The sequence below is a fragment of the Lathamus discolor genome, chromosome 6, assembly GCF_037157495.1.
Source record: "Lathamus discolor isolate bLatDis1 chromosome 6, bLatDis1.hap1, whole genome shotgun sequence".
NCBI classification, from domain to species: Eukaryota; Metazoa; Chordata; class Aves; order Psittaciformes; family Psittacidae; genus Lathamus; species Lathamus discolor.
In genome coordinates this window covers 69,271,263-69,294,320 of record NC_088889.1, presented here as the reverse complement: position 1 = coordinate 69,294,320, position 23,058 = coordinate 69,271,263, and the positions used below count along the sequence as shown (strand labels likewise).

Here is a 23,058-nt window from a genome sequence, read left to right as displayed (position 1 = left end):
TTCTTTTAACTTTTCTGCAGCGACCCACATCTTGATAGGAACACTTTGCCTAAGAAGGGACTCAGGTATTGGTGTTTCCACACAGCTTTTGTTGTGGCTTTGGAGTTTGCTTTGTGTTTCTGTTGTGGCTGGTGGTGGTGATGGTCACAGTTTGCAAGAGGTGGCAACAATATTATTTCTTTTCTTTCTTTCTTTTGTTCTTTCTTTAATCCTCAAAGAAGGCATTGACTACTGTGTCAGTTTTTTTCTAAATCCAGTGCCTTCTCCGCTTAAGCAAGAACTGTGGCTTTTGCTGGCAAATTGCTGAAAAGCATCTCATAAACCATCACTTGGCATGACTTGAAAACAATAATTTTGCAGCTTCTGTGGCTGTTGCAAGGAATGGCTTGAGATTGTTTTCTACCCAGGACCGTTGATGTTGATATACAAATAGAAAAGATTTTCCTGCCAAACCTTTTAGGATGAGATCGGACATAGTAATTAAAAAATATTTGCTTCAGAATACCTAGAGATAGAGGACTCTTAGGGGTAACTGCTACTCCTTTAGAAAAGAGAACAAAATCCCCAAACAAGCTTTTGGCAGTTGTCTCCTCATACATTTTGTATCTCTCTGTAAGGTTTTCTAACATGAAAAAAGCACACCGAAAAAAGATTTTTCCATTGATCCAAGCAATTCTATCTAGCAAAATAATCAACATCAGGTGTATTAATTAAATGCTTTAAGTTTTGCAAAATTCACTGAAGCTATTTTAGACAATGTAGAAAAGTACAGCCTCCAAATTGCTTAATGCAGCTTCAGGGATCACTGAGTTGATCCCTTGAAATTGAAGGTGTAATTTATCCTGTGCCTTAAACAATGTTTTTCGGCCCATGAAGCCAAGTGCTAAAAGCCGTTCTTAAAATGGCATTTGGTTTAAAATGTTTCTGTGGTTCTCATGTATGTCTCTAATAAGTAAGGACTCTCTTTTAATACCCAAACATTTGAGTGCTGAACAGGTAGGTATTAGTGCTGAAAAATAGAATGCCTTAGTGTGTTAAACTGGCTTTTTAAAAGCTCCTTTTTTAATAAAGTGATGTATGTGCAAAGTTGAAGAGATGCAGATAGTCAAGGACTGTTGCTTAAGTGTTGAGGCATAAGCAGCAGAATGAATGAAAGCATTTTTTGAAAGTGGTTTTGAGTTTTTGCAATGTTACTTATTGTAGTGTTCACATGGATTTAAAACAGTCTTCATAAGTGGTATCTTACTGTGTACAGTAGTTGGAGGGAAGCTGATTAATTAAATAGATAATATCAACTAATAATAGGCTTCAAGTGTTTTTTGGAAGGAGAGCTAGGAACTCATAAATATTTCTCAAAAGCAAATGGCAGAGCATAAGACAGGCACTGAAATCCATTAGCAGACGAGTGTTTCCATGACGCTCTTTCTGTTGATACCTGCATCCTATCACGTATTTCACTTAACACCTGTGGTAACATCCCTATTTTTCAGGCATATACAAAAGCAGATTTAAAACTTTGCTTAAGCCAAAGCCAGTGGGTATTTTGCCATTGATGTTGGCATAGACGATGTTTCTGCTTTTTTCTTTGCCTTCTGAAAAGGCTAAACGTCGTCTCCTCTATGATGATTTAATGCTATTAGTTTTGAACTAAATGGGCTACACCTCCACAGACCATTGTATTTCATGTCTCTGGAATATGAATGATGGGGTCACAGCATGTTGAAAATCTGATAATGGCTTTGTTGACTTGAATTTGGGTATATGGCAAAAAGCCAGATAAGCTTAGTGATGTACCAGGATACTAAACTAGTGATAGAATTTTAGTATAACCTTAGGTAAGGAAAGGATTTCCATATTATGGCTTTATTTTTAAATCATACATATGGAACATACCCTATTTTTCACTCTACAGTGCCAGAGTGCAAAAGTTCTGTCTGTAGCTTTTTGTTCACTACTAGTTTGGCTACTTCCGAAGCCATAGGAATGGAGTTTGTGGGGTTTTTTTTCCCCTAAAGAGAGGGGGAATGAATTAGGAACAGCTTAAAAACAGCTTGGAGCAGGTCCTTAATTTAGAGTTACATTGGGTTTATATAATTTTAATCCTTAAATTTCACATGAGCGTTCTTCCACCATCTTTCTTTCCCTCTCTCCTTCCCCAGGTCTTGTGACATTTCATGTTAGGGTTTTCTTTTACTTTAAATAAGTAAATGTCAGCCATTCTTAAATAACTGTTTTTGCAGGTATGCTCCGTCCTCCCAGCTCCGTAATCAAGACGATGCTAAGGAATGGCTACGCTCCCATTCAGCGGGAGGACTTCAGGATACTGCTGGCAATTCCCCTTTTTCGTCTGGATCCAGCGTAACATCACCCTCTGGAACTAGATTTAACTTCTCACAGCTTGGTGAATAATTACCTGTTTGAATTGTCATAGCAATACTTCATGTGTCTAGCAAAAAGCATATTACACAATATAATTTTCTTCTAGCGGCTCTGAGTTCCACATTCAACCTCAGGAAGCGCGTTCATTGAAATGCATGACTAATTAGCATTATTCTCTCATTTTCTGGAGAAGAGAAGGCTCAGGGGGGACGTTACTGCTCTCTTCAAATACCTGAAAGGAAGATGGAGCCAGGAAGTGGCTGCTCTCTTCTCCGAACTAACAAGTGATTGAACAAGAGGAAACGGCCCCAAGCTGCACCAGGGGAGGTTTAGACAGGATACTAGGAACAGTTCGTTCCCAGAGAGGGTGTTCAGGCATTGGAACAGGCTGCCCAGGGCAATGGTGGGAGTTTCCGTCCCTGGAAGCGTTCACAAACTGTGTAGATGAGGCCCTTAGTGACATGGTTTAGTGGTGGCCTTGGCAGTGCTGGAGCAATGGTTGGACTGGATGATCTTAAAGGTCTTTTCCAACCTAGCTGATTCTGTGATTCTATGATTCTGTATGCCCAAAGATGGCATATTTGGAGTAACTCTTTGAAAATGCTTCTCTGGGGATAATCAGATGCCTTAATATAATTGTGAGCTATTTGGTAAAGCTGTTAGTGATTATCACACATTGGGGTGTTTAAAGGACTTAAGGTGTTGCTTACCCTGTTTATTAATATTACTTACCATATGTGCCAGTCTTATCAATTTGAGATATTTTATCTTTGTATGTATTTTACAGGTAGCTTCTTTGACAATTGTATAAAGTTCAGTCTGACATATTATGTAATAATTATGTTTCATAGAATCGTAGAATGGTTTGGGTTGGAAGGGACCTTAAAGATAATCAAGTTCCAGCCCTCCTACTCAGAAGAATTTTAATTCAGAAAAAAATACCATTCTTTCACTTTACTACATTGATAAAGGAAAACTCTTTTTAAATGAAGGAAACAATAAAAGTTGATTGACAGGATCCATAAAGCATTGCAGATTTTAGTTGACCATATCAAAAGGTGAAATAACCTCATCTAAAGCTCTAGTAGTGCTCATCTCTGGTGCACTGATTAAATATCACTTAGTTGCCTTTGCAATTTGTGTCGGTATATAAATCAACCCTAACAGTAAATATATTGTCTTTAAGTTAAATGCCATTTGGAAAGTACTGCATTGAACAGATGTTTTCTGTTTCTTTCTGATTTTCAGAAGCCACTCCATCTTTTCTAGAATTATAAATAATATGTTAATAGTTAAGCCTATACCTATGAAGTTCTTGTGTTACGTGAATTAGCAGCAGCTTAGACACAGTCACTTATTTCTACCACAGCAGTGACCTTTTAGAGCCTTTCTTGGAGTGCACTTTTCAAAAGAAACAGATTAAACAAACAGCTTTAAATAAACCAACAAAACCACCGACACTTAACAAAAGTTCAGCTGACTGTACACCCAGTATAATTACATTGCCAGCAGCTAACAAACTGCCATGAAAGTTCATGAAAGTACTTTGATGGTCAAAAAAATGCCGAAGAAGTATCATCATAGGCCCAGAAAGTTAACTCTTTATGGAGAAAATTGAAGATTATTGACCTTAATAAGCTTCAAAAGCTGTTTTTGCCACAAGCAATTTCAATAAAGAAAAAAAAAAATTTTTCTGTGTTCTTAAGAGCCTGGAGATACTGGGAGTCAAGAGAGGTCACTGCATTAAATCACGGAATGGTTTGGGTTGGAAAGGACCTTAAGATTATATAGTTCCAGCCCCCTGCCGTGAACAGGGACCCAGCAGGCACACTAGACCATGTCACCCAAAGCCCTGTCTAGTGTGGACTGGAACACTACCAGGGTTGGAACATTTGCCACTTCTTTAGGCAACCTGTTCCAGTGCCTCGCCACCAGTTAAATAGCAAGTGTTGATATCAAAGCTGAGCATCTTTAAATTATCTTCTACAATTGTCTGTATTATTTGATGTTGTATATAGAAGCAGGCATTGACAGCACACGAAGAGGAACCTGCCAATTGAACAGTGATTTTGTTGCTCTCATTTTTTCCCCCAAATCAACTAGTGCTTTGTAAATAGCATGTGTAATTTCAGCAGAAAAGTTATTTTAAAAAATGTGAAATTGCAGTAGGTGTTCTTGACTCTAAACGCTCTCTGGGAGAGTATTGGCTTGAGGCAAAATTGAAGTTGTTTAATTCTTCAGAGCTCACAATGGAAAGAAACAATTCTGAAATATAAAACTACTAGGAAACTAGGGTCTTAAAATTTGTGACTGAAATACATATGAAAATGTTCGGTTTTGAGAACTTGAAGGCTTTGAAGGGATCGTTCACAAGGCCTGTTCTGAATAGGCAAAGTACTAGTTTCAATTCCTTCGGGCATTTTAGTCCTTCTGGAGGAAGGGCTGTTGCCAATTAAAGGGGGGATTAGTTAGTTCGTGCCTACAATGTGTTAACTGAGTTGACTGAGCTTAGACATATCAAGCCATATTTGAAATTACCCTATTTGTTTGAGTTTTCTTACTCATTTAGCTTGGTTTGCATACCTCTGACTTGAATTCATTGAATTTAGAAAAATAACAGAGGTCTGGAGTGGGTGACATCAAAGATTTGTATCTTGAAAAAAAAAAAAAAAAAGGAGCTCTTGTGGTAGTTGCACAAAAAATTAGGTATGATAGTTTGTGTTCAAGCAAATAAATTGGTGTTTGTTCTTCACCTTATAGCAAGCCCAACCACTGCAGCCCAGATGAGCCTGTCAAATCCAGCCATGCTACGGACCCACAGCCTTTCCAATGCAGATGGTCCTTATGACCCCTATAGCGACACGCGCTTCAGGAACAGCTCCATGTCCCTGGATGAGAAAAGCAGAACTATGAGCCGGTCTGGCTCTTTCCGCGATGGCTTTGAAGAAGGTCAGTAAAGTATGTGGTGGTGCTGGAAGTGATCAGGAGATGGTATTCTCATATAAACTGAGCATACATTTGGTGCTTTTCAGGTCAGCATAAGGGTGGCTTCAGAGCATGGTTCACTCTGAGCAGAGCTCTCATTATTAGATAAAACCCTTAGTCCTAGTCATCATTGTTCTGATTATATTTATTCAGTGATCCTTCTGGCTGAGCATAGGAAGGTATGCAAGTGTTGTACCTAGATTATCACTGTTGAAGAAAGTATAAGCATATCATTTTTGGTAATCTCAAAATGACTAGTTCACACTTAAAGTGCTCTTATTAAAGTGTTCCCTTAAATAGGATTGTTCTCCTGAACTTGGGCCTTCACAGTTCTATGTGTGTTATAAATAATTGATATCGGCCAGCTTGTTGTTTTTATCCAAGTTAATTTTTCCAGTATTTCATCTGTATTCAAATTGTCTTTACTTTTTATTCCTGCTGAGTGTCCTGGGTTGATATCACAAAGCTTCCGCAGGAGGGAAACTTCAAAACATCTAGGCTTTTCTTTTTAATTCCTTGTTGTCTCTTCAAATATGTAATCGTAGCTGATAAAAGAAGCCCCCGTGTAAATATAACAAGAAAAAGCCCTTTACCTATAAAGAAACAGTTTAGTTGCTACTGATCAGTGACAGTAGCAGGAGTAGCTATGAGCACAGATTAAAACCCTAAAGTGTTACAGTTTGAGAAGTCAAGCATGGGGTGAGTGCTGGGAGTGGTTTGTAAGAAGGTTATAGGAGGTGCTTTCAGCATGAGATCTTTGAGTCTTAAATCTGCTTCCTGGCAAGGATTGGAAGTTTGCTTGGCTATCAAGTACTTTGTCACTTGGGCACACAAGCCTTCGCTGGCTTGGTTTCCCCACCACTGAAGATCCGCACTTAACTCTGCAGTGTTAATACCAGTGCCCTGTTGTTGCTGCTCCCCAAGAGCCAGGCATCTTTGCCAGAGATACTGATTATCCCATCAGTTTTCTGCTATTGGAAGAGATAAAAAATGTATATTGGATATGGCTCCAGAAAATTCAGGGTTAATTTGATGTTGAATTTAGCCAATTTAACTCCATGACATTTAACTGCATTTAAGAGGCCTGTGGCTGGGGATCTTCAAGAGGTTGAAAACTATTAGAATAATGCTGTAGGACTGAAAACTCTTGTCAGTGAAGGAATTAACATTAGTTAGTGCCGTGGTTTCAGAAAGCTGGGTGATTGTAAACAGTCAAAAGTTACCAAATACTTAGTCAGTTGAATTTCATTCTGTGATGAAAAGTCTGATCTTACTGAGGAGTTCCTTAATGTAATCTGTGAAGGAATTTAAACCACTGCATCTGCAATAAATTTAAATTATTTACTGAAACAGCTGCTACAGCAAAACTTACTCGGGTTTTATTGAAGACATCCTCAAAAAAATGTAACCTTAGGCTTTTAGGTTTGCAGCAAATCCATTTTGGCATGTTGGAGGTCAAACTGGACCTTATAATTCAGAAGTTCTTGTCCAGGAGAGAGGCTAATTTGGAAGAATATTTAATAAACATTGCATGTTTGAAGAGGAACCATTTAAAAAAATAAAAGGGAAGAGCTATGTGAAAAGCTCTACAAAGTGTTTTGAGTTCATGTAATAAAAATGAAGTCCAAGAAAACTCTGCAAAGTTATGAACTTGAAAGCAGTGGAAAAAGATAACTTCTATACATGAGGAAGGAATTTGACCCTACCATGATATGTCGAAGAAGTACCAGATTGATTTTATGTAGTCAGGCAGTGTCAGTCAAGCGTAAATCCAGGTCTTAAATAAAGCTTACCACCCTACTTCTGAATTACTTATTAGCATGTTAGATTACAAGGTATTTGTTTCTTATCAGCTTCAGCAGGGCCAGGATTAATTCTTAAAAGCCTTTTTTTTTTTCTTTAGTCTCCATAGTGTTAGTTTTGCAGTACATAACTCTCTTGATAGGAAGGGTTTCAGGACTTGGAAGATGCCAGCAGGAACAACCTCCAAACTATCCTGAACTTCAGGTGGAAAACAGCCTAAAGCTGATGTGATCTCTTGGCTGTCCAGTTTCCTTGCTTCTCTGGCCATCAGTCTTCCCCAGGAGCTGTGCTGCTGCTGGCTCCACCTTGATACTTCACCCTCCTAGAGAGAAAGGAATGCAGTGATTTGGCATTGGGATATAGATGTTTATTCGTTTTTGTGCTATTGGCTTGAGTAGTTCTCTTTCTGAGTAGCTCTTCAGACAGCTGATCACAGCTAGACCATTTCTTTTCCAACATTAACTGTAAGGAAGAAGTTCTTTACTGTGAGGGTGGTGAGGCACTGGAACAGATTACCCAAAGAAGGGGTAAATGCTCCATTCCTGGCAGTGTTCAAGGCCAGGCTGGATGTGGCTTTGAGTACTGGTCTAGTGTATGGCATCCCTGCCCATGGCAGGGGTTTGGAACTAGATGAACTTAAGGTCCTTTCCAATCCAAACCAGTCTATGATTTTATGATTAAAAATAACACATGCTTGCATATGCGTTTATAGTGCTTGAAAATAATAGCTCCAAAACAATTTTGGGTTTGTAGCCTGCGTGCAGATGCATGTTAACTGCAAAAACCCAAGAATCACATCAAGAGCCTAACTGCCTTCAGGCTCCTGATTAAATAGCCTTAAAGTAGCCATCTGAAGATACTTTAAAAAGAAATAGTACAAAAGTATTAACTCCTAAGTTGTCCTTGAGACTAGAAATCTCAACTTAGATACATTCAAACAGTGCAGTGATAATGTCTTACAAAGCAGTAGGATTCCCAAAGTTACATATTCTTTCACTTTTTCCATTTTCAGTCTTATTTCCTCCTTTAAAGTCCCAGTGTGATCTTGACAGTTCCGGTTGATGTCAACTGAAGAATGTGTGTGTCTCGGTACATTTTAAGGGGATCTGTTTCTTCTCTGGCCAGTTGGTATGGTTCCTGTCTTGAATATATCTCTAGTAGTAAAAACTTCACAGAGGAAGAGAGGGGCAAACCAGAAAATAATCTTATATTCCCTGGATGAGTCCAGTGGTGGCTTTGTGCAATATTGCCTGTACTTTGGGCTTTCTATGTTGAAGAGGGTTGATAAGGAATCTTCAGCTTGGAAAAATTATGTCTGAGGCGAGGTGTTAATACCTAATTTAGTGCATTAAGAAGAGGTGGTTTATCCGTTACTTTTCATATCACAGGGGTGTGGAGACACTCAAGGAACTTATTGAATGATGTAGCAGCAAGTCTAAAACAACTGCAAGGAACTGTATTTCTAAACACAGGAAGAGATTTTCATACAGACAACATGTCAATGAATTCAGAAACAGGGAAATTAATGGTTAGGGAGGTCACAGTGACTATGAAAAGTAACAGTCTGATTGCAGTTTCCATCTCAGGAATTTCCATCTCTGCTGATTCCCAGACATGAAAAGGTGTACGTGGGGAAAAATCACTGGGTATCTGCTTGCTCCTTGCATTTCTTTCCATAAACATGGGCTGCAATTGCAGCCAGAGATGGAGCATGCGATTAGACAGCCCCTGGCTCTGACTCACACTGGTTATTTTTATGTTTTTAATGCAGTACAGTCCTTAACATCTGACTAGAAAGATCATTTTAATTGAAAGTATGATTAACCAGAAAAAGTAAACGGGTTTGAGGGGTTTTTTTTACTTTCTTGTGGGTTTTCTAAATTGTCGTAAATTCTTCCAGAAGCCAACTTAGACTTTGTTTACTTCTCTTCCCAGCCTTGCCTTAGGATATAATGTCAAGTGGGAAAGCAGAGCCTATTTATTATGAATGTAGGATCACTGCAGTAGGCAATGAGCAAAGTGGCAGCTTTTCTAAGCCCTTTTTTTGGCTGGAGGATTTAGATGAAAGAAGAAGTGATTTAACAGGATTTCATATGATTTGTATGAAGTTACCTGAAGTTTGAATTAAAGTTTCAGTTAAATGTATTTTGTTTCTAAAAATAAATGTAATGTTGCATGTTTCAATACCAGAAAGAATAGCTTCAGGTAGTTTTTTTAATAGCATAATCAAAAATAAAATTATATGTAAATCCTAATACTGGGGTGATGGAAACATCCTTGCGAATCAACACACACACACACACACATATATGTTAATGAATCTGTACTTAAATGGAAAACCTGCTTGAAATGGGTTCTTTTCACATGGTTTTATAGCCATGCTACTCTGGTAGTTTTTCTATGAGAGAATGAGCTTGGCCTTGTTAAAGAAGTGTCATTGCTTTAAACAAAGACCAAAAACCTCTGCAGGGATAGGGAATGTTCAGCTCATCGATGCCTGTAATACAGCTCCCCAGCAGAAGGAAGACATAGATGCGTTCAGAGGACAACTAAGAGCCACAAAATTAGACAGTGGTTTCTTCTCTGCATGTTCCACATCTGCTGCTGGAGCATCTGGAAGTTTCTTAAGATAAGCTGTACAGAGAAATACTTATTTCTGAACAAATCTACATTGAAACTTTTCTTTTTAATCTTCTTGACCTCATTTCCCCAAAACCCAGGTATTATTAAATTGTTAAAACAGCTTTATCAAATCATTTGTGGTTTGTATTACCTGACCATGCATTCTTAAAACTGTACATAGTTGATGCAATAATATAATTAAGTTTATGATGGATGATGAAATTTGGGAAAGTATTTCTTCAGTAGGCTGGTCGTTGGTAGGGGATGATCTGTGATGATTCCACTGTGTGGTTGCTGTATTTATATTCATAATGTTTATTTTCTTTCTTTTAGTGCATGGTTCTTCTCTCTCTTTGGTATCCAGTACCTCATCTATTTATTCAACAGTAAGTATAATGAAGTGAAAAGTTTGGGTTTGCTAATAAAAAATGATTGAATTGACTAGTTATATTGTGCTAATTATTTTTGCCATTCAAGGAAGGGCGAAAAAAGGGCTTTTCCTTTGATTGTGTTCCAGATGCTAGCTACAAAAGAAATGGTTACATTCAGAAAGATATCTGCGGATATTTAGCAGTGTCCTCATCAAACAGATGTTGATGGCCTAAAAGCAAATTACTGCTTTGCAGAATGGCCAGATTACTTGTCAAGTCAATATTTTACAACTATGCTGAATAAGTTTTGCTTCAGAGGACCTCAGTAGATCTGAGATTTTGACTTCATTACCTGAAGCACCCCAGAATTTGCTGAATAAAGTCATTCCAGCCTTGTATTAATGATTTGCTACAAAAGTTTTTAATGCACAGATGTTAATAATTCTAAAGAAGCCATTTGCTCACTGTGCCAGTAATACGTTCTTCAAAAGTATATATTCAGTTAGGTTATCTGATCGTAAAACAAGGCTTACTGGAGTGTGAAGACACGGGGTCGTTTTTTTTAATGAGTGTTGCATTTGCTTATTTTCTTCTAAATCTTATGAAGAATGTCTGTTTAAACATACACTAGGGAAGACCTTGTAGGATAAGACTATACCTGTGCTATAATGGGGAGGTGGGGCTGCAACACGCAGACCATGTCTTCCCTGGCTTTTCTGTAGCTGGTTGGGGTGGTAACTACAGTCATTCCTGACATGCTTTGGTCACAGGCTTGGCTTCTTAAAATGAAACCCTCTTAAAAAGCTGCTTCTGAGAAGAATTGCTTCTAAAGTATATGTTAATTGAACAGGGTCTTCAATTTCAAATTCTTAATGCAAGTATGATGTGTCTTCGTGCTTACCACTGCTGTAACGAGTGTATGTGATACAAGAACTTGCTCTTGGAAGGTCATGTATAACTGTCTGCAAAGTCTCCCAAGACACCATAGAGCTATTTATCATTATTTCTCATACATGTTTCACTATTAATAAGCTAAGACCTTGAAAATAAATTGAAATACTACTTTTCATTATTGACTTCAGCTCAAGCAAAGTCCATATGAAGCCAGAATAGATAGAAGGTATTGGAAGGATGGAAAACAGACCTTTTCCTCTTGGCTTTTGTTTTATAATCATGAAAGCTTCTGAGCAGCTGCTGTCTAAGCTTCTGGTTTATGTGCTTGCTGCCCAAGCACAAGTGGCTTCTAATAGAGTGGTTTGATGGGTATAATTTTCATGGTGTCTGCTAGTGGACATGTTTACACAAGGGCAGTGGAGTGTGTAACTTCCTACCATATATTTCTTTGTAGCTGAAAACTTTGGTTAGAAACAAGCCATAGTAGCCACAGTTTTACCATGCAAGGCCACAGCAGATGACCAGTACATCCACTTTGCATTCTTGGATAACTAGCTGTGTGTCCTCAAGTTTTTCAGCATCCAAGTGAGAGTCATTTTATTTCATATCACTTTGGAATGCAAACACGTGCTCTCCATTCTGTGGAGAGCTAGCTGAGCGTGGGAGGAAGAGAATTACTGTCTGAGGTCAGGCATGTTCTGTGACAGTCCTGGCTCTTTGGAAGCCTCATGCAGCCCCTTATGCACTTTACTAGTCCATGATTCAGACTTGGAGGTGCACTGATCTGTAGGCTGGGATTTGGAGCCCAGTTCCTTCCTGCAGGAAGAAGTACTGTACAAGCAGCCTGTTTCTTTTTCCTGAAACATAAATACACTAAGAGGTTATTTTAGATTGAATATGGATATGGGAATCCAAAATAAGGAATTCACATGAGAACTTAAAAGAAAAAAACCTTTTGAAATATTGTATAAATTTGTCAGGCTGGTTATGTTGTAATATTCTCATTTATTTTCCTTTGTTTTTATTTTACAGCCTGAAGAGAAGTGCCAGTCAGAGGTAAGAGCGCATTATGTTTGACAGGCATAAATGTTCTGTCAAGGCACTCTGCATTTCGTGTCTTGCTGTTTTAGTTCTCCATACTACAGTGCAATAAAGTGATCTCTTCAAATATATAGATTCGCAAGCTACGAAGAGAGCTGGATGCATCCCAAGAAAAAGTGTCAGCTCTGACAACTCAGTTGACTGCCAACGTGAGTACAACTCTGAGAACAAACACTAGCAGGGGATGCATTTAATGTGCCAGGTTTTGTGGCCGTTGCCAGCCCAGTTTTAATAAGTGACAAAAAGATTTCATGTGTATAACACTCAGTTTAAAATAACTGCATGCGTATGGAACCTTCCCAGAAGTAACATCCCGTGTCCTACTGAATTGTCTGATGCTTTTCTTTAAATACTGCATTATAATATTCATTTGGCTTTTGAGATATATATATGTATATATGTAAACCATCTTCAGAGCTTGAGAAAAATCACTAAGACAGGGTCTTTTTTTTATAGATAGTGTCTTGCTTTATAAATCCCATTGGATTTGTAAACACATGTTTGTGGGATAAGATACAGATGAGGGTTGTAATTGGCAAGAATAAAACTTGGTAGAAATGTGAATTGAAATACATTATATTTTGCTGTTTCATTAAGATGTAGGCTAATGGCATGATAGGTAATAGTAGCATAAGGGGCTATGAGAACTAATTTCAAGTTATGCCTAAAGAGTGAACATACCTGATTTTTATTAACCAGTGTAGATACTACTTCTGCTTGTTTCCCCTGAGGAATTTGATGAATAAGTATTATAAGACACTTAGAAAAAGAAAGATTTGGAAGCCAGGAGGTATTGAGGCAACACTGGTATGACCCTGAGTAAGTTTGTGTTCTGTGCTGAAATCTGCAATACAGAAGCTTGCTAGAAAAATAAGCAGTGCTAGAGTAAATAAACTACAGATGAATAGTCATTGGATCATACTGACATCCTAGTTTGTGGGAATGAATAAACATCAGAACATGTGCTACTGAAGAGGACATTCCTGTCTACCATCTCTCTGAATAGGTAGAATACAAAACTTGGCACAGTAAAGAGCAGTAACACCTATCACAAGAAGGATTCAAGAGGAAATCTACTGTGGTGGTCACTGCAGGCATCAGAGTCCTTCATCCAGCTTGCAAAATGGAAAAGCAAAACCAAGAACACAGTTAATAGAAAAGTCAAGTAAAAGGGCTTTGACTGCATGTAACCACTCAGTTGCTCTCCCAAGAGGAAAAGGAAGAATTTAGAAAACCTGCCAGAACTTAAATATTTAAATGTTTGCCTTTCATATACAAAGGGGACTGAATACATGAGTTGGTTTTCATCCAGAAGCTTCCTTTACACGTGAGAAAGCATTTTTTTATCACCTTGTTAAGCTTGTGAGCTTGTGTCCTTCAAACAAAGAACTTACCAGCTGTGCAGCTCAGCCTAGCTCTGCCTTACTTTTGCTGCATTCCTCTTCATAGAGTGTTCAGATTCAGTAGGCTGTTAATACAGGAGTTAGTAGCCTGTCTCCAAGAGCAGTGAGTAGCACAGGCTACTCTGTGCCTGTCTAAGCTGCCACTAATTACCCAAGACTTTGTGCATGGTTACTACCACTGTCTCCAAAAAGGAGAATATTTTTTAACAGCTGCTGCACATTTTTGTTTGGTTTGGAGTAATTTGGGGGAGTGTGGAGTTGGGGAGTCCCCAAAAAAAGTTAGCATCAGTATGTATAATATTCCCTTTTCCATTTGTAGGGTTTTATTCATGCTATTTAAACTTCTTAGACTTGGAATTGCCCCTTATTTGTCCATAAAACACCAACGGTCTGCTGCAGAGATGTTGCTATAACTGTCCTAGTAACAGATTTCAGTCTGTAGCCACCTCTTCAGAGAACGTACTCTTTTTTTTCCATTAAAAAGGCTAGGTCTGTTCCCTAAAAAAGTTAAGACTCATAAATGCTGTTTGTTAAGGCACTGCTTTAGGGACATTTCCTTTGCACAAGATTTTTTTTAATAGAGTGATTTTAACTTAAGCATTTTGAATTCATCTTTCTATTTAATAGATTATTTTTTCCTGGATTTTCCTGTATAGACACTGCAGCTTTTAATGTTTCTCAGGCTAGCAGGGGCAAGACTTTGAAAAGGTTTTTCTCCAACTAGGAGGTGCAGATAACTTTTCTAGCATAGTTCGCTGAACAGTTTCCAGATAGGAGTAATTATAAGGTGCTTGATCCATATTTGAAAGAGCAACTTTCTCTCAAGGTTTAGGTCAAAGCTTTAAGGGTTTGTATCTCATTATTAATCCATGTGGTCCTGCTTGCCTGTTTCTTTTCTGCTTTTGCAAAGTATTGCTGAGGACTCCTGAATATCAGTTTTGTTGTTCCCTGTTCATCCTCCAAAACAGAAGCTTTGCAGTCTGTGTTTTTAAAATAAATATTTAGATTTTCATACATGTGTAATATGAGGTTCTAAATGACTTTTTGCTATTTTCTCACAGGCTTAGCTCTGTTTATTTTCATAGGGGCTGATGGGAATGAGAGATGCACATCCCCGTGTTATTGTACTGCTCATGTTTGTTTTCATTGTGAATGTGAGAACAGTTATTTAGGATAAGTCAGCTGTGTGCTGCTGCTGAACAAGTCAGGAATAGCTCTGTGAAAGGTTTTGCTGTTCTGTGTATATTTAGGCGAGAGAATGTCCTTTTCCATTTGGAAAGATTTCACGCAATTTTATGTGTCATTTTGTGTATAGAATTATTTCCAATAGCAAAATAAAGTATTTTTTATAGTTTGTGTAGATTATTGTGCCTAACGAGACAAATACATATTGAACTATGTCTCTGTTATTTGTGCACATCCTTATCCGTACACACATGTATCTATAAAACGGTGCCATGTCATTTCACTTGAAGCATAGTTCCCTCTTACCAAGGTCCTTCCCAGCTTCTCGATCTGTGTTTCCTTCCTTTAACTTACCATCATTTTCATTTCCTAGTTGATGTCCTTAATGTAGTCAACATTGGGTTCTCAGTGCTTCATGGGAAAACAAAAAAGGGTAATTGGCCAAGCACCAGACATTTTGGATCATATTTAGCACATGGACCTTGGTTGCAAGCAGATATTCAAATATTGGAAACTTCCTTGAGTTAGGTGCAGATATATTGGCCGGTTAAGCATCTGGCAGACTGACTGCAATGCTGAAGTAGTCCTTACCCTCTCTGCAGGGAAGGCATTTCTGGACTCAACTGCCAAACTTGGCTTTTGGAGTTCTCCTCTTGGGATAGCACAGTGAAAATCTGTAACCTGCAGCACCTTTTTGCCTTAAATCTCCATGAGGAAAATAGTGATCTATTTGGAGGGATGTTTCTACCTGGCTTTTCTCTATCTAAAAACTTGCTTTATATTTTATCAAGGCCAGATTTGATCTAGTGTGAGGTGTCCCTGCCTGTGGCAGGGGGATGGAACTAGATGATCTTAGGTCCTTTCCAACCCAAACCATTCTATGATTTACTGTTTTCTGTTTTATTTTGTTTTCTAGGGTGTCCTCCTAAAACTTAGGAGTGACATTTTGTTGTTTGGGGTGTGCGTATATATATATATATACACACCCATATATGTACAATATATATATGTTGTTTGGGGGTATATATATATTTTATATATATATATATGTATATGCACACTTCGGAAAAAGACTTAAAATCATAGAATCCTAGAATAGTTACGGTTGGAAAGGACCGTAAGATCATCTAGTTCCAACCCCCCTTTAAACTTTTTGTGAAAAGCTCTGTGACAAGAGTTCCCTTAACCATATGAAGGGCACCTGAAAACTATCAGTAGGTAATCTTATACATGCTAATAATTGCCCACATAAAAAGTCGAAGATTAAGTCTGATTTCAGAACTGAACAGCAGATGTTCAGAAATATGGATTGGTTTGCCTCTTTTTGCTCTCTACATTTTGTGACAGGGTGTCTTGTCATGTCATTGCTTGCAATAGCTTGAGGACATGGCTAGATAACCAAGGACATCCTTCCATGCCTTCTTGGTGTCAGGGATACTTTCAGGTGACAAGGTGTATTCCCTAAAGCATTCTTGGAAAGATTCAGTTAATAAATTGGATGTTTCAAGAAAAAATTCAATCTAATAAGTCTTTCTGTTTCAAAAACGTGTTTTCCATTTATCACAAGATCCGAGCAGCTTTAAACAGCTGAGAAAAGCACATGAACTAGATTAGTTTGAGATTGGCTTTTCAAAGGACCCTAACTCCTTAGGGATCCATGAGGTAATTTTGTTCTTCTTGTATTCTGGATGTAGGATTGCACATTTTACAGAATAGATGAGAATTCCAAACTAGAAAAAGCAATACCACTCTTAGATCCTTCGTTAGTGCATATTGATGTGATTGCAATAGCCAGCACAATTTGGGGCAGCTGTCCTGGCTATTGCGGTCATGGTGTCTTTAAGAAGTGGATGTAGTAGCTGAGTGAGGAGCCACCTCCAGGAAATCTCCTGATGTGCCAGGTCACAGTATTACTCGTATGTCTCTGTTTTCTGAAGTATTTGGTAGCAGCTGCAGCTGAGCAGGGAAGGGTTTATAGCCTAAAACTGTATCATTCCATAGCATGCTGCTGTAGTAGTTGTACAGGAAAGGCTAATGTTTGCTAAAATCCTGAAGTTGGTTGATTACCTTTGTCATTTCTGATTTTCCACAAATAAATAATTCCTGGTAATTTGTTTGCAAGCATTTTCACAACTCATGCTCTACTCATTTGACCTTTTATAATCAGTGTTTTTAGTCTGTATCATTTACATGACAAACGGTGCAGTTCCCTAGGTGGTCCATTTAAATAGCTGCAGAAATGTGCTTGTTTGGGGAGGAGAGAACAATCTTACTTCTGTATGGTTTGACTTTCAGGCTCACCTCGTGGCAGCTTTTGAGCAGAGCCTGGGGAACATGACGATCAGACTGCAGAGCCTGACAATGACAGCGGAACAAAAGGCAAGCTTGGAAAGGATTTGGGGAAGTCTAAACTTCTGTTTCCAGCACTGCTGCTTGTGCTCTTTCTGTGGTTGTGGGGGTTTTGTGCTGTTTGGCTTCCTTTCCTCGGTTGTGGTGACAGAGTAAAATAGAATCAAAATTTTTCAGAGAGTCCTCATTTTCTGCACTGGGATGTTGTGGCAAGTGAGCAGGTCATTCCTACAAGTTGTTGGTTTGGACACACATCTTCATTATTGCATATTTTTGCAACAAATTTCTTCCCAGTGCATCCACACATGTGCATGTTAGAAATGCTGAGAAAAACCCTTGCAAGACAGTCAGCACTGGGGTTTTGGACAGTATGCTTGAATATGCACAATTAAGTAGTGTATGTTAAAGCGTACACAATTCAATATACACAATATTTCTGTATTCCAGAGCTTCTGTATTCTTTCGTATCATAATAACCAAGCTATTTTGCAGCTTATCAAGGGTGTGCTTCCCTATGCATGCCAAACCTCATTTTCATCTCCTTGTACATATGTTCCAGAAATTCTCTATCAGCTTCCAATTCCCGGATTGAAAAATGGCTTCTTTGGAGCAGTTACCATCATACTATCAGCATTTTCCAACATGTCACCTTTTTTTTTTTTTTTTTTTTACCCTTATTGAAGGACTCAGAACTGAATGAGTTAAGGAAGACAATTGAACTACTGAAGAAGCAAAATGCTGCTGCCCAGGCTGCCATCAACGGAGTCATCAACACACCTGAGCTCAACTGCAAAGGTGAGCAGTATAGCATCACCTATAGAAACTGTGCAGTGCTCATGAGACTTTTGTCCTCTCAGGAGTAGCTGATGTAACCATCAAAGATCAGCTTTGTCTCATAAGCATGCTCTAATTAACTTGTTTGGGATCATGGGGGATTTGAAATAGGTGTCTGTGTAAACTATGATAAATTGTACAGAAAAAAATGGAAAAGTAAACCAAGAAGATGTTTTAACAAAGCTTTTCCACCTTCAGTGTGGAAAATTCACTGATCTTACTAGAATCATTTAGTAATTCACCCATCTAGCTGCTGTTGTGAAGCAGCAGGGAGCAGAGATCCCCATTTCAGAGCTGTCAGACACTTGTTTATTTTCTTCAGTGTTTTCAGTAATCTCCATTTTAAAGTCTAAAATACAGTCCTGTCTATTACACATCTTATGTTTATCCCAGTAATTTACGAGAAACAGTGATTATCATATACTAGGCTGCATCAAAAAAAGTGTGACCAGCAGGTCAAAGAAGGTGATCCTGCCCCTCTACTCTGCTCTTGTGAGACTCCAGTTGGAGCACTGTCTGCAGTTCTGGTGTCCTCAACATAAGAAGGACATGGAACTGTTGGAGCAAATCCAGAGGAGGCCACGAGGATGATTAGGGGCTGGAGTACCTCCTGTATGAAGAAGGGTTTGTATGGGAAGCAGGCTGAGAAAATTGAGGCTCTTCGGTCTAGAGAACAGAAGCTGCATGGAGACCTCATAGCAGCCTTCCAGTATCTGAAGGGGGCCTACAAGGATGCTGGAGAGGGACTCTTCATCAGGGACTGTAGCAATAGGACAGGTGGTGAAGGGTTTAAACTTAAACAGGGGAAGTTGAGGTTAGATATAAAGAAGTTCTTCCCTGTGAGGGTGGTGATGCACTGGAACAGGCTAACCAAAGGTGTGGTAAATGCTCCCTCCCTGGCAGTGTTCAAGGCTAGGTTGTACGGGGCTTGAAGCAAGCTGGTCTAGTGGAAGGTGTCTCTGCCTGGGGCAGGGATTTGGAGCTGGATGAGCTTTAAGGTCCTTTCCAACCCAAACCATTCTGTCATTCTGTGATTAGCAGCAGTGTTTGAATTACGCTGGGGTGATTGTCAAGGTGTTTGTTTCCCTAAATGTTTCTTTTAGATTGCACAATTTAACACCAAATTGCAAATTTTGACATTGCCTCCATTCATACGCAGGACCTGGAGCTGCTCAACCCACAGACCTGCGGATCCGCAGACAACACTCTTCGGATAGCGTCTCCAGTATTAACAGTGCTACCAGTCACTCCAGTGTGGGGAGCAACATTGAGAGTGATTCTAAGAAAAAGAAGAGGAAGAACTGGGTGAGTATACTTTATGAAACTGTCAGAACATGCCCAGTGAAACCAAGCTGCTCAGCTCCTCCCTCCTCCCCTCCTGCAGTAGGTTAGCACAAGGACTATGCACTGCTGAAATCCTTTGTAAACTCTTTTGAAGGTTTAATTGATTCCTAAGTGATGTGCATGCTTGTGTTGACTCTCCATAGTATTGAGTTTTAGCTTCTACAGCTGAAAGGTCAATTAGAAATAGCTGTCAAAGATCAGTTCTGGTGAAAAGTAATATGTTGTCCAACCCCTTAGGGAAAACCTGACGTTTGTCATTAAAGTAAAAGCAAATCTACAGTGAGAGATTCTTCTTTTCTTTGGCTTGTAGGGCTTGCTTTTAAGTGAACATGTTAAACACTTTAAGAACTCTATTTTGAGCATTGCCATGAAGTTCTACAATGAAAAAATACCAATCTTGAACAGTTTTGCTTACCTGTCATTTCACATTTTTCCTTCTTGGCACATCATGTACTGTGTATGAGGTACCCTATACTGGAAGAAAGGTACATTATATTAAACTCCATTTTCAATTAGACCATAATTGCCTTAGCATCCTAGTCTGATTGTAGTCTGGACAAAACTCCCTAGATCCTTTATTGTAGCCAGTAAAGCAATCCATCCCTTCCTTCCTACTGAATTTAAGTCTTCCTGGATCTTTTGGATGTTCAGATAAATCCGTATAAATACAAAATGTGGTTAGAGCTGGTAAAACCTTGATTTGTATTTGCACAGTATCCTCTCAGAAATGCTTGTGAAACTCCTGAACTGCAGGAAACAGCTTTCTGAGCAGGTTCTTGTTTTTCTTTCTCTCTTGTCCCAGTGGTTTAATTTTGATACCTTTCCAGGTCCTTCATAACAGCAGTATTTCCACTCTGCCCCTGAAATAATTGGTTGAATGGAAACAGTGTCATCTCCAAATCCTTTTTGTGCTAGGTTATACATTAGTTATAGAGAAAGTAAAGTGCTTTAACTGAAATTGCCAGCAATTCTGAATTGGTGATACAAACCATTCATAACCATTCAGCCTTAGTTAAGAAAAACACTAAGTTTTTGCTTTAGCTTCAGTTCTTTGTTTTTGTAACATAGAAGGTATTATCCTACATCAACACTTATCATTAAGCAGATGACTATTTTTAAAGAAGGTTAAGGAAACATCTCCTTATTAAAAATAAATAAATAAAGTTTTCAGGAAGTAGGAGAAAAAGGGCAGTCTTTTTGTGCTGTTTTAAAAGGTGAGTACATCATCGCCGTGAAATGCATATGGAAATTCAGTCAATAATTTACTGAGAAAAGTATGTAATTTGGGTCTGATTACCCATTGTTGTCTATTCCACAAATACTGAGGAAGTTCTCAGCCAAGATTTTTTTGTTATCTATGGAAACAACACAGCGTCCATTCAGAGCTGAAACACCAGTTTTTCAACATTTCTCACTGTAGGAGTCTTTGTCTAGTTTAAAATTAACTTTCAGCTCATACTAAGCCAGCCTGTTTACAACGGTTAATTTGCAATAGCATTAAATGGTGTTCATAGAGTGTCCTGACTTGGAAGGGGACCCATGAGGATCATCAAGTCCAAACCCTGACTCTACACAGGGCAACCTAAAAATTAAATCATTTATCTAAGACCGTTGTCCAGATGCTTCTTGAGCACTGTTAAACTGTAACTTTGGGATAACATCAATTTAATGACATGAATATTCATTCTTTTTGTTGTTTGGATATGGCAGTCACATGAAAAAAGGTTATTTTAATTGCAGGTAGGTAAATACCTGTTCCTACAATAAAAAACACAATATTAACTTGGCTGTTAGCCAAAACATTCTGTCTGAGCTAAGGAGAAAATAGAATTTAAATAGTTAAGAGATTTTGGTTTGGTGTTTCCCCCAAGTAACAAAAAATAACCATATGTCTTTTGAAACACCTTGTTTATGGATAACAGAGTTCCAGTTTTAAAGTAACTGTTGGTCTTTGTTGATTGTTGATCATGTTTGTGTTAGAAAGCCAAATCTTTCCTGGCTTTCCTGTTAAAACATGTCTTTTTTTCATTCCCCCACTGCCTTTTGCTTGCGCTTCTTCTGGCAGGTCAATGAGGTAAGGAAGACCTACTTTACACTATGAGACACAAAGCTAACTTGTCCATTTACATCACTAACCATTTCAGCATCATTAACCTTGGCTGAGCCACATCATGTTGTAACTGCAAGTTGTTAGAACATCGCCGTCAAGCTTGTTGCACTGAACAGAATTTGCTATGAAATAATTAAAAATAAGAAGCATTGATATCCACTTCTATTGACATTATTAATCTCATAGTCAAGGAAAAAAAGCTTTTTTATTTGTTTTTACCTGTATTAAAATGTACATGAGTGTGGCTTTATATCAGTTGGAGTATTTGCATGTTAAAGTTCTTATTCTGTAGCTTTTTTTGCCTGGTTCCATTCTTAATGATGTTCCTACTGTTGTGTTCTTGGGGTTTTTTCAGTTACGCAGCTCCTTCAAGCAAGCTTTCGGTAAAAAGAAATCTCCCAAGTCAGCATCTTCTCATTCAGATATTGAGGAGATGACTGATTCTTCATTACCTTCTTCACCAAAGCTGCCACACCATAACTCCACTGTTTCAACATCATTGCTGAGAGCTTCTCATTCCAATTCTCTGTAAGTGATTTAAGTTCTAAACAGCAAATGCCATGGAAGGCATCTTGCTGCATTGGTAGAGGAAAAGAGAAATACTGTACTTTCAAGAGATCCAAAGTTTTTCCTGCTGGCTTGAAAAAACATCTCTAGGCCGCTTTACAGAAACAAGCAGAGGCAAAATGTACCTGACACCACCCTGTCACCTTCGATTCTTCTGTTTAAGAACCTGCACATCTGTACAAGCACTACAAGAGTCTGACAGCTGTTCATCATGAGGCCACAGCAGGAGATGCAGTAGGCTAGACTGTGCTGTAGATCAGGGCTGGTCTGTTGCCACTGATAGGTCTTTCTCCCAAGCATCACTTACCTTATTGACCAGAGGGGTACTGTGTTTTGCTAAATGGGGTGAAATCCTTAGTCCTGTCACACTGGCAAAAGAAGGAATGAAGATCACACTTACACCTACTGCCTATTTTGAATGTTCTGTAGTCAAAGGAGATTACAGGCAGAGAACAGAATAGCTGAATTTTATATTCAGGGAATTAAAGATATGTAAGGTGACTCCCAACCTAGTGCTTTCCTGTTAGTGTCCAGGAAGCCAAAAATCATTGCATTGTTACTGTAGCACAATTTATATTTTATTGGGATTCTATCCCAGCAGAACATATTGAGTATGAAGAGTATTTATAACCAGGGTGACCTTAAAGGGCAGAATTAATTGGATCTCTTGCTATTAATGGAACAAGCCAGGGCAAGTCTGAGATTTTGTTTTCCTCTGTTGGCTAAAGACTGCTAGTCTGCCATGATGATTTACGTGGCTGATCTGCCATGATGAATTCCCAGTTAAGTTGACAAATTCAGATAAAGGTAAGGATTTATTGGAAATCCAACAGGATACTTTATGATACAGCTGAACTCATCTACCAGCTTATGCCTGATGAATGGAGATGATCCACTCCTTTTTTTTTTTCTTTCATACCTACCCAGGCACCTTGCCTGCTCCTTCCCTTGCGCTGGCTCTGCTACTTCTCAGACAACTCCACTGAGCTGATGCAATGTGCTAATTATGTGAAAAACAGTTTGACAGAAACAGGGATTTTTCCCCCAGATTGCTGGGTTGGCTCAGCTCAGGGCTCTGATCAGACTCAGATGAGTGCCAGAGCTGGCATAG

The 23,058-nt window shown here is 38.7% G+C and overlaps 1 protein-coding gene across 3 annotated transcripts in view; it reads left to right on the top strand.

Annotated features, from left to right (window-relative positions):
* The window catches only part of NAV2 (neuron navigator 2), a 223,542-nt gene that overhangs the window by 181,677 nt on the left and 18,807 nt on the right, over positions 1-23,058 (top strand). For all 3 annotated transcript variants that reach the window (XM_065683421.1, XM_065683423.1, XM_065683422.1), the window contains 10 exons: positions 21-65; positions 2,241-2,401; positions 5,140-5,328; positions 10,123-10,175; positions 12,087-12,110; positions 12,230-12,304; positions 17,039-17,122; positions 17,776-17,887; positions 19,086-19,231; positions 21,736-21,908. In XM_065683421.1, the coding sequence (XP_065539493.1) occupies positions 21-65; positions 2,241-2,401; positions 5,140-5,328; positions 10,123-10,175; positions 12,087-12,110; positions 12,230-12,304; positions 17,039-17,122; positions 17,776-17,887; positions 19,086-19,231; positions 21,736-21,908 (1,062 nt within the window). The remainder of the gene's footprint in view (positions 1-20; positions 66-2,240; positions 2,402-5,139; positions 5,329-10,122; positions 10,176-12,086; positions 12,111-12,229; positions 12,305-17,038; positions 17,123-17,775; positions 17,888-19,085; positions 19,232-21,735; positions 21,909-23,058) is intronic.